Source organism: Mytilus edulis, unplaced genomic scaffold, assembly GCF_963676685.1.
Source record: "Mytilus edulis unplaced genomic scaffold, xbMytEdul2.2 SCAFFOLD_165, whole genome shotgun sequence".
Taxonomy (NCBI): domain Eukaryota; kingdom Metazoa; phylum Mollusca; class Bivalvia; order Mytilida; family Mytilidae; genus Mytilus; species Mytilus edulis.
Window position 1 is genome coordinate 710 of NW_027267441.1, and position 14026 is coordinate 14735.

General features: G+C 34.3%; 1 protein-coding gene across 1 annotated transcript in view; it reads right to left on the reverse strand.

Annotated features, from left to right (window-relative positions):
* Positions 1-219: 219 nt before the first annotated feature.
* Positions 220-14026, reverse strand: part of LOC139505482 (uncharacterized) — a 33365-nt gene continuing 19558 nt past the window's right edge. The window contains exons 6-7 of the mRNA XM_071295037.1: positions 10528-10638; positions 220-313 (exon numbers count right to left, since the gene is read on the reverse strand). Of these exons, the coding sequence (XP_071151138.1) occupies positions 303-313; positions 10528-10638 (122 nt within the window). The 3' untranslated portion in view covers positions 220-302. The remainder of the gene's footprint in view (positions 314-10527; positions 10639-14026) is intronic.

The following is a 14026-nucleotide window of genomic DNA, read 5'->3' on the forward strand; positions in this document are numbered from 1 at the left end:
AAGTAATACATGCATATAACTGCCAATAAGTGCACTCTAAATCTAAGACTACTTTTTAACTCATGTAATTTATATCAAAAGAGCAAAACCTAAGAAGATATAATTGTAACAGGATGCTGTTATAGATGTCCAAAGAAACACAAATTGAATTCTCCTTCAAATCAAAAACTATCTCCAGGGCCTGTATAATTCTAGAAATGCCCCTCAGGGCACTAAACTTGTATGATCAGTGAATGTGCCTTGCTAAAACATAGGGTAATCCATGATTACAAAGTTCGCCTCATCTGCAACATTCTTTGTACCTAAGACAAACCTATAAAACACAATAATTCATAAAAGTAAGAGCTTTACCTAAGGAGGGTCAACTATGCATGAAATGTAGGTCAAATTACATGATCCTAGACCATATAGTGACTGAGAAATGAACTCGACATAAACTTTAAACCAAAGTCAATCAAGCATGAAATGTAGGTCAAATTGACCTATTTTGGTATGCATGCTGACAGGCTCCCAAAGTTACATCCCCACATCAAGTGACACGATCCTAGGTCATAAAGTATCCGAGAAATGAACTCGGATGTAAACTTTAACCAAAGTCAATAAAAGCATGAAATGTAGGTCAAATTGACCAATTTTGGTATGGATGTTGCAGGCTCCCAAAGTTACACTCCCACATCAAGTTATATGATCCTAGGGCCACATAGTATCTAAGAAATGAACTTCGACGTAAACTTTAACCAAAGTCAATCAAGCATGAAATGTAGGTCAAATTGACCTATTTTGGTATGGATGCTGACAGGCTCGCAAAGTTACATCCCCACATCAAGTTACATGATCCTAGGCCACATAGTATCTGAGAAATGAACTCGGACGTAAACTTTAACCAAAGTCAATCAAGCATGAAATGGAGGTCAAATTGACCTATTTTGGTACTTGATGCTGACAGGCTTGCAAAGTTACATCCCCACATCAAATTACATGATCCTAGGCCACATAGTATCTGAGAAATGAACTCGGACGTAAACTTTTAACCAAAGTTAATCAATGTGTACTTACATTTTTGATACTTACCAATCACTTGGTGTGAAAGTTGAAGGAGCCTTCCTTTTTTCTCTTGCCAGTTTTGAGTGATACAACTTCTATTAATTCATTATTATTACAGGTTCAAGATAGGAATTAAATATTAAACAAGATGAACTGTGAGCTATTACTCACAAAAGTCTACCCCCCGCTAACCATATCATTATAGGATCTGCAAGTTCGTAAACAGGAAGTAGAGAGCAGCAGACCTGAAAACCACTTAAACAATACAGCACCCCAACCTGATACTTGATAACAAATATCTAATAGCTGTAATACATAGTAGTTGAGAAAAGTGTTACGAAAATTTTTCATTAATATCCCTGTCTAATTTATGTACTAAGTCCGTAAACAGGATGTTGAAGAGCGACAGACCTGAAAACCGCTTACACAGTACAGCACCCCAACCTGATGCTTGATATCAAATATCAAATAGCTGTGATTCATAGTAGCAGAGAAAAGTCTTACGAAAATTTTTTCATTAATACCCCTATGTCTAATATATGTACTAAGTCTGTAAACAGGAAGTAGAAGAGCGACAGACCTGAAAACCGTTTACATGGTACAGCACCCCAACCTGATGCTTGATACCAAATATCTAATAGCTGTGATACATAGTAGTTGAGAAAAGTGTTATGAAAATTTTTCATTAATACCCCTATGTCTAATATATGTACTAAGTCTGTAAACAGGAAGTAGATGAGCACCAGACCTGAAAACCACTTACACGGTACAGGCACCCCAACCTGAATGCTTGATACCAAATATCTAATAGCTGTAATACATAGTAGCTGAGAAAAGTGTTACAAAAAAGTGTTACGGATGGACTGACAGAGGACGGTGTTACGGCCAGAAATCGCCTTTAAATTGTAGCCAACAAAAGACACAAAATCAATAGTAAAATTTAACAACATTTAATATACAAAAGTTTACAAAAGGTATTAAACAAATATTACTGTTAACTTAACTGTCAAAATATGAGTCCAATCTGTTATCTTTATCTGTATCCGGAAATCTTTCGGAATCCAATTTGAATATTACGTTCACTACTAATGTCACAATCCAGTATGATGTTGTCTTTAGAATAAAAGTGTCAATCCAAATGCTATGAATACTAATGTCTATCAATGTCTATGTCCAAGTTTAATTATGAGAGTTTAACTTTAGTGTCTGTATATATAGTGTTGTCATGGAAAATTCTAGAACACTCTATAATGGAACATTGTGGAAAATCCTGGAAAGTTTAAGGATCATTCTAGAAAGTTCCAATCATTCTGTGATTGTTCCAGTGATTCCTAAACTGCACAGTTATAAGATTATTTGGTAAACAACTATCAGGCCATACAACACAAATTAGGCCAACATAAATAAACATAATAATTACAATATCATAACACCTCCCCCCTTAAAAGAAGTTTTAGTGTAACAAAAAACTTATCATGAATAATATGAACAAAAATACATAATATATACAAAGTGATTTAATAAGCTCTAGATAAAGCATCAGCTATTACATTATCTTTACCCTTAATATGTTTTACAATTACATCATATTCCTGTAACAATAAACTCCACCTAGTCAACCTCTGATTCTTGTTTCTCATTTTATGCATGAAGGTGAGAGGATTATGATCAGTATAAACAAGAATAGGATATACAGTGGGATTCAAATATACATCAAAATGTTGAAGTGCTGACAACATTGCAAAACACTCTTTTTCAATAGTTGAATAATTTTTCTGATGTTTATTTAATTTCTTAGAAAAATATGATATAGGTTTTTCAACATTATCATCTGTCTCTTGATATAAAACAGCTCCTATTCCTACATCGCTTGCATCAACGTGCAAGTTTAAATTGTTTTTCAAAGTCTGGAGTAATCAGAACTGGACTATTAATTAAAAGTGATTTGCTATTTTCAAAAGCTTTTTGACAATTTCCGCTCCAGATAAATTTAGAATATTTCCGTAAAAGATGAGTCAATGGTTGAACAACAGTAGCAAAATTTGAACAAAATTTTCTGTAAAATCCAATCATGCCTAAATATCTCATAAGTTGTTTTCTATTTGTAGGAGGTGGAAATTTGGAAATAGCTTCCACTTTAAGCCATAATAGGTTTTACTTGACCTTGGCCAACTGTATGCCCTAAATAATCAACAGTGGCCTGACAAAATTCACTTTTACCAAGATTAACAGTCAAATTTGATTTTGACAATCTATCAAAGGTATCATATAAATGTGTTAAATGCTGTTCCCAGCTATCACTACATACAATAAGATCATCAATATAAGCATAACAACGGTCTAAATCTTTTTATAACATTATTGATCATTCTTTGAAATGTAGCTGGAGCACTTTTCATGCCAAATGGCATTACAGTATATTGAAATAAGCCATTTGGTGTAACAAAAGCTGATATTTCACGAGCTCTCTGTGTCAATGGAACTTGCCAATAACCTTTCAATAAATCAAATTTGCTCACAAATTTTGCTTGACCAATATTGTCAATACAATCGTCTATCCTTGGAATCGGATAGGAATCAGATTTTGAGACTGAATTTACTTTTCTGAAATCAGTCACGGAAACGAAAAGTTTTATCTGGTTTTGGCACAAGGAGACAAGGAGAGCTCCATTCACTGTTACTCGGCTCAATAATATCATTGTCAAGCATATATTTAATTTCTTTTCTCATAACTTCAAGTTTGAGTGGATTGAGCCTGTAAGGATGTTGCTTAATTGGACAAGCATCTCCGACATCAACATCATGACAAACAGCAGTGGTTTTGTTTTGGCACATCTGGAAAAAGATTTTTAAAAGAAAATACCAAAGTTTTTTATTTTTCTCTACGATCAAAAGACAGATGTGCAAGGTTTTGAATCTAAATTTGACAAAATTTCTGAATTTTTCAATCTAACTGTCTTCTTCCATAGTTTTACAACTAAAAATTGGTTCAATTACATCTGGTTTGTCATGATTGTTCTCAAATTTAACCATGCCTAAAGTGGCAACTGGTTTACTATCACATAGAACATTAGTACGCTCAAAATATGGTTTTAACATATTAATATGACACACTCTATTTTGTTTGCGCCGACCTGGAGTTTTTACAATATAATTCAAATCATTAATTTTACTCTCTATTGTATAAGGACCACAATATTTAGCCTGTAAAGGATGTCCAGGGACTGGCAAAAATACAAGTAACCCTATCACCAGGCTCAAAAACTCTGTCCCTGGCATCTTTATCATACCATATTTTCATCTTGTTCTGTACATTTTTTTAAGTTTTTCTGAGCAATTTGACAAGCAGTATACAATTTTTCTTTAAATCTAGATACATAGTCTAAAAGATTCAAGTCAGTATGTTCAGTAAGCCACTTTTCCTTAATCAATTTTAACGGTCCCCCTTACAGTATGGCCAAATACCAACTCAAAGGGACTAAAACAATGGATTCTTGAACAGCCTCTCGGACTGCAAAAAGTAGAAAGTGAACTCCATCATCCCAGTCTCTGTCAAATTGAAGACAAAAAGTTCTAATCATGTTCTTCAATGTCTGATGAAAACGTTCTAAGGCACCTTGAGATTCTGGATGTACGCACTTGATCTATACTGAGCAATCCCTAACTGGTACACTACTTGCTGAAATAGACCTGACATGAAATTTGATCCCTGGTCGGACTGTATAGACTTAGGAAGTCCTACTAATGTGAAAAATTTGATAAGTGCTTTGACAATAGTAGGTGTCTTGATATTTCTTAGCGGAATAGCCTCAGGAAAGCGGGTAGATGTACACATGATTGTCAATAAATATGCAATTCCAGTCTTGGTCTTTGGTAAAGGTCCAACACAGTCAATTAGAACTCTGCTGAAAGGTTCGTCAAAGGCTGGAATAGGCAGAAGAGGTGCTGGTGGTATTTTCTGGTTAGGTTTACCAACAACCTGGCATATATGACATGATTTGCAGTATTCTGCAACATCATTTCTAAGTTTAGGCCAGTAAAAATGCTGCAAGATCTTAAGGCAAGTCTTCCTTATACCTAAGTGTCCAGCCAAGGGGGTGTCATGGGCAAGACCAATAATTTCTTGTCTATAAACTTTAGGCACCACCACTTGGTATATCACTCTCCATTCCTCCTCTGGGGTAGCATCAGGAGGCCTCCACTTCCTCATTAAAATACTGTCCTGATGGTAATAGCATTCGGCCACTTTGTCTGCTTCCTCCTGTGGTTGAGCCCTCTGGCTGAGCTGAAGAACCTCAGGGTCTTTATGTTGTTCTTCGAGTAAATTATTTCGGTCTAATGAATGGCTGTTCACATCTGGCCATGGCATAATAACATTTTTGTTAACACTAGGTGGTTTTATAATAGCCTTTTCTGAGTTACCAGGATCTTCAATATCAGCTATAAAAGTGTCAGAAAGGTCCATGTAATCAAACTTGTCTTCTTGCAAATTCTCATTTTGTTGTTTTCTAGCCATCGCCCTAGTAACAACACAAGCTGGATACAATTCAGCATCATCTTCAGGTGATTTAACATCCACCACCGGTTCACTGGTAACAATTGGTTCTGCAACCACTTTGTTCCTAGCTAGATCATTTCCTAGCAATAATGTAACACCCTCAACAGGGAGATTAGGACGAACACCCACAATAACTGGTCCAGTTATCAAATCTGACTTCAGATAAATACGATGGAGAGGAACATCTATACAACCCATCTCTACACCTTGTAACAAAACGGAGGCACCAACAGAAGTCTTCTCGGACAAAGGCAACACACCTTCTAACAATAAAGACTGAGAAGCTCCAGTGTCTCGTAAAATCTTAATAGGCTGAAGAGTGGTATCATCAACAATAGAAATAAACCCATCAGACATAAAGGGTTTATATTCCTCCATGTAATCACAAAAACTGGACTTAAAAGCCTGACGCGCAGGGCATTCCAATGTACTGGTAATATAAGGTGTCGTACAAGCACTGGTCTTCGGCTTATTATCTCGTTCATTCTTCTTCTGAAGTCTAAAACAATCAGCCATCAGGTGACCAATCTTCTTACAATAAGCACAAGTCAGTGACTTCTTCTCAAAAGTATCAAATTTTGGACTAGACATATTATAACTGGACTGACTCTTATTCTGTGCAACAGGCTTACTATCAGTACGCTCAGTGCTTTGATTTTTGTAATTTCCACTTGAAGTATTAACATTTTGACCCTTGAAACTTCTTTTATGTGAAAGAGTATAATTATCTGAAATAACAGCTGCATCATGTATTGTCTCAACAGTTTTGTCGTCTAAATGTGTTTTTAAGTCTAAATGAACACATTGTTTGAACTCTTCTAATAACATCAATTGTCTTAGGTTATCAAAATTGTTATCTGTTTTCTTTGACGTAAGCCATTTATCAAATAGATCTTCTTTTTCCCGAGCAAATTCCACATAGGTTTGTGAATCAAACTTTTTATAAGATCTAAATTTCTGTCTATATGCTTCTGGTACTAGCTCATAAGCTTTCAAAACTTCCTGTTTCACCGTGTCATAATCGGAACTTTTTTCTGATGGAAGTGCGGAGTATATTTCAGCGGCCTTACCCTCAAAAACACTCTGTAGCATTGTAGTCCAATATGGCTTTGGCCAATTCAAACTACAAATGAACTATGAGCAATTTTCTCAAACTGTGGAAAATATTTATCGACTGTTTTTTTCACAAAATATTGCTGCATCAAAATATTCTGATTTCGACTGGACTTTAGTGTTGCTTTCTTCTTTGACCATTTCAATTTTCATTTTCTCCATCTCTAGCCTTTCCCTCATTTCAAGTTCTTTTAATTTAAATTCATCTTCTTTTTCCTTTTTATCCATTTCCAATCTTTCCTTCATTTTCAGTTCTGCCTGTTTTAATTTAAATTCATCTTCTTTTCTTTTCTCCATCTCCTTCAAATTCATTTCCAGTTCTTTTAGTTTGCGTTCATGTTCTAATTCAAGCTGTTTTAATTTAAAGGCGTCAATATTTTCGACCTTAAGTTCAAGAGCCTCTTTACCTAAAATTTCTGCGTCAACTAATTTGTCTATAACCAAATTTTTTATAATTTGTTTTCTCATAGATACTTTAAAAACTAATTTCAGTTCTTTAGCAAGCAACACTAATTCCTCTTTCTTTAAATTATCAAAACTCTCCAGGTCTGGCGTTTTCAAAAAATTACCGGCATCAAATGCCATTTTGTAGAATTTTGTTGGCTAGTTATAATAAAAATATTGAATAAATTTTAAATAAGATATTTTCGTTCTCCCGGACGAGCCCCCAATTTCTGTTACGGCCAGAAATCGCCTTTAAATTGTAGCCAACAAAAGACACAAATCAATAGTAAAATTTAATAACATTTAATATACAAAAGTTTACAAAAGGTATTAAACAAATATTACTGTTAACTTAACTGTCAAAATATGAGTCCAATCTGTTATCTTTATCTGTATCCGGAAATCTTTCGGAATCCAATTTGAATATTACGTTCACTACTAATGTCACAATCCAGTATGATGTTGTCTTTAGAATAAAAGTGTCAATCCAAATGCTATGAATACTAATGTCTATCAATGTCTATGTCCAAGTTTAATTATGAGAGTTTAACTTTAGTGTCTGTATATATAGTGTTGTCATGGAAAATTCTAGAACACTCTATAATGGAACATTGTGGAAAATCCTGGAAAGTTACAACGGAAGTTTCTGGAATAACGTAGAAGTTTAAATTACGCATCTTTTATAAGGATCATTCTAGAAAGTTCCAATCATTCTGTGATTGTTCCAGTGATTCCTAAACTGCACAGTTATAAGATTATTTGGTAAACAACTATCAGGCCATACAACACAAATTAGGCCAACATAAATAAACATAATAATTACAATATCATAACAACGGACTGACTGACGGACGGACGGACAGAGGTAAAACACTATACCCCCCCTCTCCTTCGGAGCGGGGGTATAATTATTACTGTTAATTTACTTAGCTGGCACTGATAACGGTAATTAAAGAGAAATTTAAAATATGACAGGTGTGTTTTTTCTTTTATATTGTCTTAATTACATGTACTTAGCCAAGTGGCATTTATAACCATGCTAATTTTTATTCCGATTAAGTTGATGCCCTGACCTCTTTTGATCTCTAGTTAACACTTGCCAATAATATAAACATACAGACCATGAAAAGAAAACTTGTTAAGTATGAAAATGGGAAAGAACAAGAGCAAAGTCGGCTCTGGACCTGCAGCGCTGGCACTTCATGGAAACATAGGTGCTTACCAATCGCAGCATAATAGTATGTAGCATTGGATAATAAAGGGAATTGTGAAAACAAAAGGAAATTGAGTACAGGTTTTTTATATATAAAATGCAAGAAATATGACAATTTTAGCATGATATACATCTATTAAATTTTGGCCTTGGCAGCCATGTTGGTTGCCCGTCAAGGACTACGGATATAATTTTAAAAATAGATACCATAAGGATGATTGTGGCCAAGATTGGTTCCATTTGACCTGGTAGTTTCAGAGGAGAAAATTATTATTTGCGAAATTTTAACCCTCGCTAACACTCGGGATTAAAATTTTACACAAACAATGCAACCCATGTTAAAATCTCTGATAAACCATGGCTGCCATGAATTATTTCTTAGATAGTCAAAAACGTTAAAATTGGCCAAAAATCATCATTTATGGGCAATAACCCCTTTGCGAGGGCATCCGACAATTTTGGCATAAATGGAACTTAGGTAGATTTTGACATTCTGAACATTTTTGCATATGTCAGATTTTCTCTATCTGCAATGGTTTTCAAGAAATTAGTCAATATTTGCATTTTACCCCTATGTTCTATTTTTAGCCCTGGCGGCCATCTTGGTTGACTGACATGGACATCATACCCTAAGGATGATTGTGGCTAGGTTTCGTTCCATTTGGCCTGGCAGTTGCAGAGGAGAAGATTTTTGTTAAAAGTTAACGGACGACGACGACGGACGCCAAGTGATGGGAATAGCTCAGTTGATCTTTCAGGTCAGGTGAGCTAATAAAAAGTGAAAGGGAACCAGGCATTACAAATTCCAGCCTAATTTTAAAATTTCAATTCAATCGGATGAAGCATTTTTGAATTAGTGTACAACATACAAGAAAAACGCATTTTTTTAACACCAAAGTCCCACAACTCTAGAACAACATATAGAAAAATCAGAAAAAAAACGAAAGAGAACCAGGCATTACCTATTCTAGCCTAATTATAAAATTTCGGATTAATTGGATGAAGCATTTTTGAGTTACTGTACGACATTCAAGAAAAATGGCATTTTTTATAAAAATCAAAGTCCCATACTCTGGACACATCGCAAAATTGGAAAAAAACAAAAGGTAACCAGACATTACCAATTCCAGCCTAATTTTAAAATTTCAGTTCAATTGGATGAAGCATTTTTGAATTCATGAACAACATACAAGAATAAAGAGCTTGGCCGAGTGCACCATGATACGACCGCAATGGTCGACAAGTGTTCATTTGGGCAAGTGTTGACACACTTCTAAAGTGGACACAATAATATGCTTGACACAGTAATTTGCTGGACACAGAAATTACATTAGTACTAAAAAGCACCACTTTGGCCCCTAATAGGTTGGAAGAACTGCAAGTCCTAGCTCAAATCTGCTAAAATTCTCTATGTTGGAAATTTCATAAGGACTCTAAAGAAGAAAAAAAACCTTTGAAATCGGACGAGAAATAAAAAAGTTTGTTTTTTGGGATTGAGCACCACTTTGGCCCCTAATAGCTCGGAAACGGTACAAGCTACGTTAAATCCGTCGAGACTCTACCAGTGCAAAAGTTCATAAGGAAAACAATGAAAAATGAAAAAATCAAAATGAAAATATGAAAATTAAAAATTTCATGAACAAAAAAGAGAAGTCCGTTTTAGCCCCTTTTAGCTCTGAAACCTTAAGACCTAGCTCAAATCTGTAAAAATTCACTTTGTTGGAAAAAATATGACTACTTTTGACATAACTGAAAATCGAAATTGTCAATTTTATTTAATATAAAAAGAAATTCAGGTTTAAAGATATTTTTTAGCCTACAACTTTTGAAAATTTACTGGATTTTTTTTCCTTAAATTGACGATTGTTGTTGGAAGGGACTTGGACAATATTCATGACATGGTCAAATTACAACTAGATGGAAAATTAGACGCCTTTTTCGTGCCACCGTGACAATAAGTGAAGGGCATATTGTTTATACTGATCCATCTGTCCGTTTGATGTTTTAGAACAAAATAAAACATAAATTATGGATGGATGGACAACAGACAGACGATAAATAATGGATGAAAATGCTTAGTGATGGCAAAAACTTGCAAGCCTTTCAGGCTAAGTGACCAAAACAGAAACCAATAATACAAATCAGCAATTCTTACTTTTCTTGTTTTCTTGCTTTTCAGCTACTTTACTGCTGCTTGGAGTATATATTTTTCTAGGAATTCTTTTCCTTTTTGGATAGGAAATTGGAGTTTCCATTGTTGGTAGATCTGCAAAAGATGAATATCATATTTGACAGATGTTTCATTACCAGGACCAAAATAAAAAAAATAATGTATGATCTGACAAAAAAAAAAAAACAAGCTGTGTCAAGTCTTGTATTGCTGTTTTATATTTCAGAATATTTATGTGTCCGTGTCGTTACCAATTCCACTCTGAATGTAAATCATAATAATTTTGCGCTTGACACGAACCAGCTAGTAACTATTGCAAGAAAGGTAACTAGAGGCTCCAAGGAGCCTGTGTCGCTCACCTGTTTTCAAATTTGTCTAAATCTTCCTTTGAGGATGATTTCAGACCCACTGGCTGTATTTTTTAGATCTTGTCCTACTTAACATTTTTGCTGTTCAAACTTTCAATATATCTATAACAGTTTAAAAGATACTTTTTAAAGCACTAAAATCGGTGAAAATATAAAAATAGAGGATATGGTAATAAACAAGTAATAAACATTTAAGGGCAATAAATCCAATAACAAGTGGTCATTTGAACTGTGTGTAGAGCTTTTATTGCTGAACATATTTGCAATCTAAAATATTTTTTTTTCTATCTATAATCACTGTGCTTAAACAGCTGTGGGTAACTTAAGTTACCCACAGCCCAAGATGGCGCAAGACATCTTCTGTTTATATAGATTTTAGTTATTTTAAAGCAAAACAAAGTTGTTTAACGAAGATAAAGCTTTCAAGAAGATGTATATCAGTTTCGCCCGCACTAATAAAAGTAGAAATAACTTAAGTATAAAACAATAAGTCGAAAAACAACTGATTTTAAAAGTCCAAAAGAGGTACGTAACTTTTACAAGAGATATCCGTAACTTTTTTTACGTAATTTACAGAGATGTCCGTAACTTCATGATGTGTCTTTAACTTTTCTCAGAATTTATATTGTTATACACAAAAATATAAAGGTAAGCTATGAAATATCGTAAGTTGGTATACAACTACATTTAGTTACAGTAAAGAGTAAAGGTTAACGCCTTACTTATTCCCAAAAACGGCAAGGGGAATTCATAGTCAGAAGTTCCAATTTTCGAAACGATCCCTTAAAGCAAAACACTAAACCCCTTCAACATTTTTTATTCTAGATTATATGTGATATCACTCTGTCTGTTTTACTCATAAAATTACAGCAACACAGTACTGCAACATACATTTTTACAATAACAAACCACGGCTGTCCTTCATCAACTAGTTTAAGATGAATATTAAGAAGCCGAAAAATCTGAACATGTAGCTTAAATGTTTTTCTTCTATGCGGTGCCAATATTCAAATTTTCAGATGAAATTACAAAAGGGAATAAACCGTACATTAATACTGAAACAATGAAAATATCTTAGCCTTATTTTTAAAGAAACCAGGACTAGTTGGGTTAATAAACTTTCTTCATTATTTACTTGTGTTACTCATCGAAACATAGTGCAATTACATATATGTAATTTCAAATAGATTTGCCAGGATCACATTGTTGTTTTTCTTCAAACAGTTGAAAATAAAATTTCTACTGGGATAATGATTTATTGAGTTCTTTGAAACCCTGTCTCTCCTTCGGTAGCTGTTAATAGTGGAAAATCACTGGTATAAAGCCGATGCCCGTAAATGCAGTTACGGTTAGCCGTAGATGGCATACGAAAATATGGGCATTATATTTTCTAGCTTTTAAGCCTATAAAATTGTTACAATTGTTGAATTTTGCAATTTAGGAAAAGGTCAGTGTCTCAAGATTTAATATAGACCAGAATCATGTTTATTATATGTCTAGCTATTTCATTTTTAAAGCTCTTAGTGAGCTGTAAGATGCGTGTACCTGCTGCTTTTTCTACAGTTTAGATGCCCTTAACTTGTAAAGCGGATGCGTGTAACTTGCAGATCTAATGATTGTAAATTGCAGTAGCTGAAATGCTGAAGTTTATTGCATGTTTAATGTACAAATTATCCTGTATTGGTACGCAATTTTATGTTATATTTTCATGAACGTAGAGAGCGTGGCACTCTTCCTATACGAGGCATCGGATTTAATGTCCCTAATCTGACCGGACCTGACTGTGTATTTGTACATCCAGCACAGCTAAACGGACCAAAGTTAAGCGCTTAAGTTGGTATTATCCCCATGTTTGTGAGTGTCATTTTCTTCGGTGTCCGTGGAAAAGGAAAACAAATGTCAGATCATTATGTATAAAGAATCCTTATATACGCAAAAATTATGCATCCAAAGGCTACAACAGAAAAATTACCCACAGCCAGAGTTTTCGGTTAAGAAAAGTTACGGACATCTTTTGCCATTTTTAAAATTGTTCTTACGCTAAGCTAAGACAAAATGCATTACATTTTTTGTTTTCAGTTGATTATTTTGCCTTAGATACAATACATTGACAACTTGTAAAGAATTATTAATGCGTAAATCTAAAGATATTTGATAAAATTAAAATCGCATTATTTTACGCCGCCATATTGGGCTGTGGGTAACTTAAGTTACCCACAGCCGTTTAAGCACAGTGATAATAGTTTATGAGATAATAGCCAAAAGCATTCAAATTTGCCAAAAACTGTCATTTATGGCCAATAACCCCTATGCAGGAGTATCCAACAATTTTGACATAAATATAAATTAAATAGATCTTGTCATTCTGAACATTTTTGTCCTTGTCACATTTTCTCTGTTTGCAATGAATGGTTTTTGAGATATTAGTCAATACAGTCGAACATGTTTTTCATTAACAGCCATATGTTTAATATATGTACTAAGTCCGTAAACAGGATGGCTTAGTATGACGGACGAAGGGACAGACAAAGTCCATGATTTGCTATTGGAAACCGCAGAAATTGGTAGGATCAAAATCTAAATTAGGAGGTGCACAATGGGAACATGTAACAAAGATTCTCTGACAGTTTCATGGAATTCCCTTCAGTAGTTTAGGGACGGAAGGATGAACGGACGGACACAACGAATACTATATACCCCGTTTTTTTAAGCGGGGGTAAAACTAAATAATGTATCAAATTATTACAATAAAATATCAATGAAAGACTCATTTTTTTTTTTTACAAAATTTTAAAAATAAAGATTGATAGTCATGTTACTGTAAAGGACAGTTGAAAGTATAATTAAAGAAATTGTTCATTGAAACTTTAGGCCAAATTGTAATATATGGACTGGCAGGCCACTCCAAAAGGCCCTCAGTGTCTTGAACTATTTCTTAAATATTGACCTTAATCACATGAAATATTTGTACAAGGTAAATAAATCCTTGTATCCACCTCATCAAAAGTCATAAATTGTATAATATACAATTATGACCTTCATGGAAAGTTAATACAGTCAAACCTGTGAAAACCGGACCCTGAGTAATCCGGTTTCCTGTCAATTCCGGCCGAAAA